Source organism: Limulus polyphemus, unplaced genomic scaffold (genome assembly GCF_000517525.1).
Source record: "Limulus polyphemus unplaced genomic scaffold, Limulus_polyphemus-2.1.2 Scaffold8156, whole genome shotgun sequence".
Lineage (NCBI taxonomy): Eukaryota > Metazoa > Arthropoda > Merostomata > Xiphosura > Limulidae > Limulus > Limulus polyphemus.
This window is the reverse complement of record NW_013673766.1, coordinates 1-2279: the sequence shown is the minus strand read 5'-3', so window position 1 is coordinate 2279 and position 2279 is coordinate 1. Positions and strand designations below refer to the sequence as shown.

Below are 2279 nucleotides of genomic sequence, written 5' to 3'. Positions count from 1 at the left end.
CCTCATACAGCACTACATTGTAACAAGTGTCACACAACTACTGGACTTTACCACTGACATAAAACTATGTTATGACCTGTGTCACACAACAACTGGACTCTCAGCACTTATACAGAACTACATTTTAACATGTGTTACACAACTACTGGACTTTCACCCCTCATACAGCACTACATTGTTACATGTGTCACACAACTACTGGACTTTACCACTTATACAGAACTACATTATGACCTATGTCACACTACAACTGAACTCTCACCCCTCATACAGAAATACATAGTAACATGAGTCACACAACCACCAGCCTTTCACACAGGAATGATTCTCAGCTAGTGTCATACACGTACTAGGATTTATCCTATCAAATAACACTAAATCCCAATTCATAAGTTGATAACATGTTAATTGCCTTTCAGATAATTCAGTGCTAACCTCTGTCACACAACCTGCAGATATCACCCCCTCAAACAAAATATGTATGCAACTACTACACTTCTTCCTCTCCTGTGATATCAAAAAACAAAATTTGTCAATTTTAACCTGTGAAGGGCATCCCTCATGTTCCGAAACCTTCCATCAGCTGAAACTAGGACCTGCAGTTTGTCAACTGTCTGCTTGGTCTAGTTGAGAAAGAAAAGATACTTAGTTAGCACATTTTGTCAGAAAATGGTAAGTCTAATACCAATACTGAATGCTAAAAAACATACCAGACTGAAGCTTACTTGGATATAATTTTCTCCAAACTTCTAATTAAGAAGAAAAGGATTTATACGAGAAAGATACATACTGTTTTAGAAACCTTTTCCCACGTTTTCTTTAGTCGAAACACTGAGCTGTTCATAAATGCTGCACAGATCTGGAGGACACCATTAAAGTTGTGAAGACAGCGACATATGTCAGCCACTGCTGCCCATTTCTCAATGATAAACACCCGCTTAGCTATTTCTGGAGTTCTCATGAGTTCGGACACAACTAGCCGACTAACCTGTTGGATTAAAACTACCAAGCTAAAGAAACTGTTGTCATGAAACTTTATAATAGCTGTTCAAGTTACACAGAAACTATAAAGTTTTTCTTGACTGCACACCAGATGTTCGAAAACTTGAGAAAAATGTAGGTGCTCAAAAGTAGAAGTAGCAGGCTTTTATTTTTAGTTATAAACCTTATTTCTCCCCTTTCTCACAAACAAGGTCCCTCTTAATCTCAGGATGGTGGGATGGCCACTACCAGTTTTTTGTGGTTAGCCTCATAGCTACTATAATTAAGGCAATTTTGAACTAAATGGTTAACCCCATAGCTACTATAATTAAGGCAATTTTGAACTAAATGGTTAACCCCATGGCTACTATAATTAAGGCACTTTTGAACTAAATGGTTAGCCCCATGGCTACTATAATTAAAGCACTTTTGACAACTCAGACCTTAGTACTTACATCGTTAAATCTCCTAGTCATCAGTATGATATGTGGAGCTTTTGTTGTTTTCTCGGCTTTCATCCATGCTTGCCCAAGTAATTCTCTTTAAATGATATAACAAATATAAAGGTTACAAAAGTAAGGCATATAAATCATTGTTACACACAGTTAAAAAACAGATACTGTTACAAAGGTAAAACCTGTGCTGTACAGTCATTTACACAAATCATTATCTTATTTTGTTTTTGTATTTTATAATTTTAAGTTGTTTTTTGTTTTGGCACAAAGATACACAATGGGCTATCTGTGCTCTGCCCACCATAAACTCATCATTGACCTACCAGAAGACAGTATAATAGTTGGAGAGCTTATTTTTCACAAGGGGTACAAGAATAAGAAAAGAAAATGAGAATTAAGGCTTTAATAACAAATAACCTGAAAATGTTTTGATATGTTCTGGTTACTTCTGAAACTGGTACATTATGTAATGATACGTTCTGGCTATTTGTAAAACTGGTACATTATGTAATGATACGTTCTGACTATTTGTAAAACTGGTACATTATGTAATGATACATTCTGGCTACTTGTAAAACTGGTACATTATGTAATGATACGTTCTGGCTATTTGTAAAACTGGTACATTATGTAATGATACATTCTGACTACTTGTAAAACTGGTACATTATGTAATGATACGTTCTGGCTATTTGTAAAACTGGTACATTATGTAATGATACGTTCTGGCTATTTGTAAAACTGGTACATTATGTAATGATACGTTCTGACAATTTGTAAAACTGGTACATTATGTAATGATACGTTCTGACAATTTGTAAAACTGGTACATTATGTAATGAT

At 35.1% G+C, this 2279-nt stretch overlaps 1 protein-coding gene across 1 annotated transcript in view; it reads right to left on the bottom strand.

Moving 5' to 3' along the window:
- The window catches only part of LOC106475152 (ras-specific guanine nucleotide-releasing factor 1-like), a gene marked incomplete at its 5' end in the record, with an annotated part of 8242 nt that extends 6721 nt beyond the window's left edge, over nucleotides 1-1521 (bottom strand). The window contains 3 exons of the mRNA XM_013935849.2: nucleotides 544-623; nucleotides 791-988; nucleotides 1437-1521. Coding sequence (XP_013791303.1) covers nucleotides 544-623; nucleotides 791-988; nucleotides 1437-1521 — 363 coding nt within the window. The remainder of the gene's footprint in view (nucleotides 1-543; nucleotides 624-790; nucleotides 989-1436) is intronic.
- Nucleotides 1522-2279: the final 758 nt, after the last annotated feature.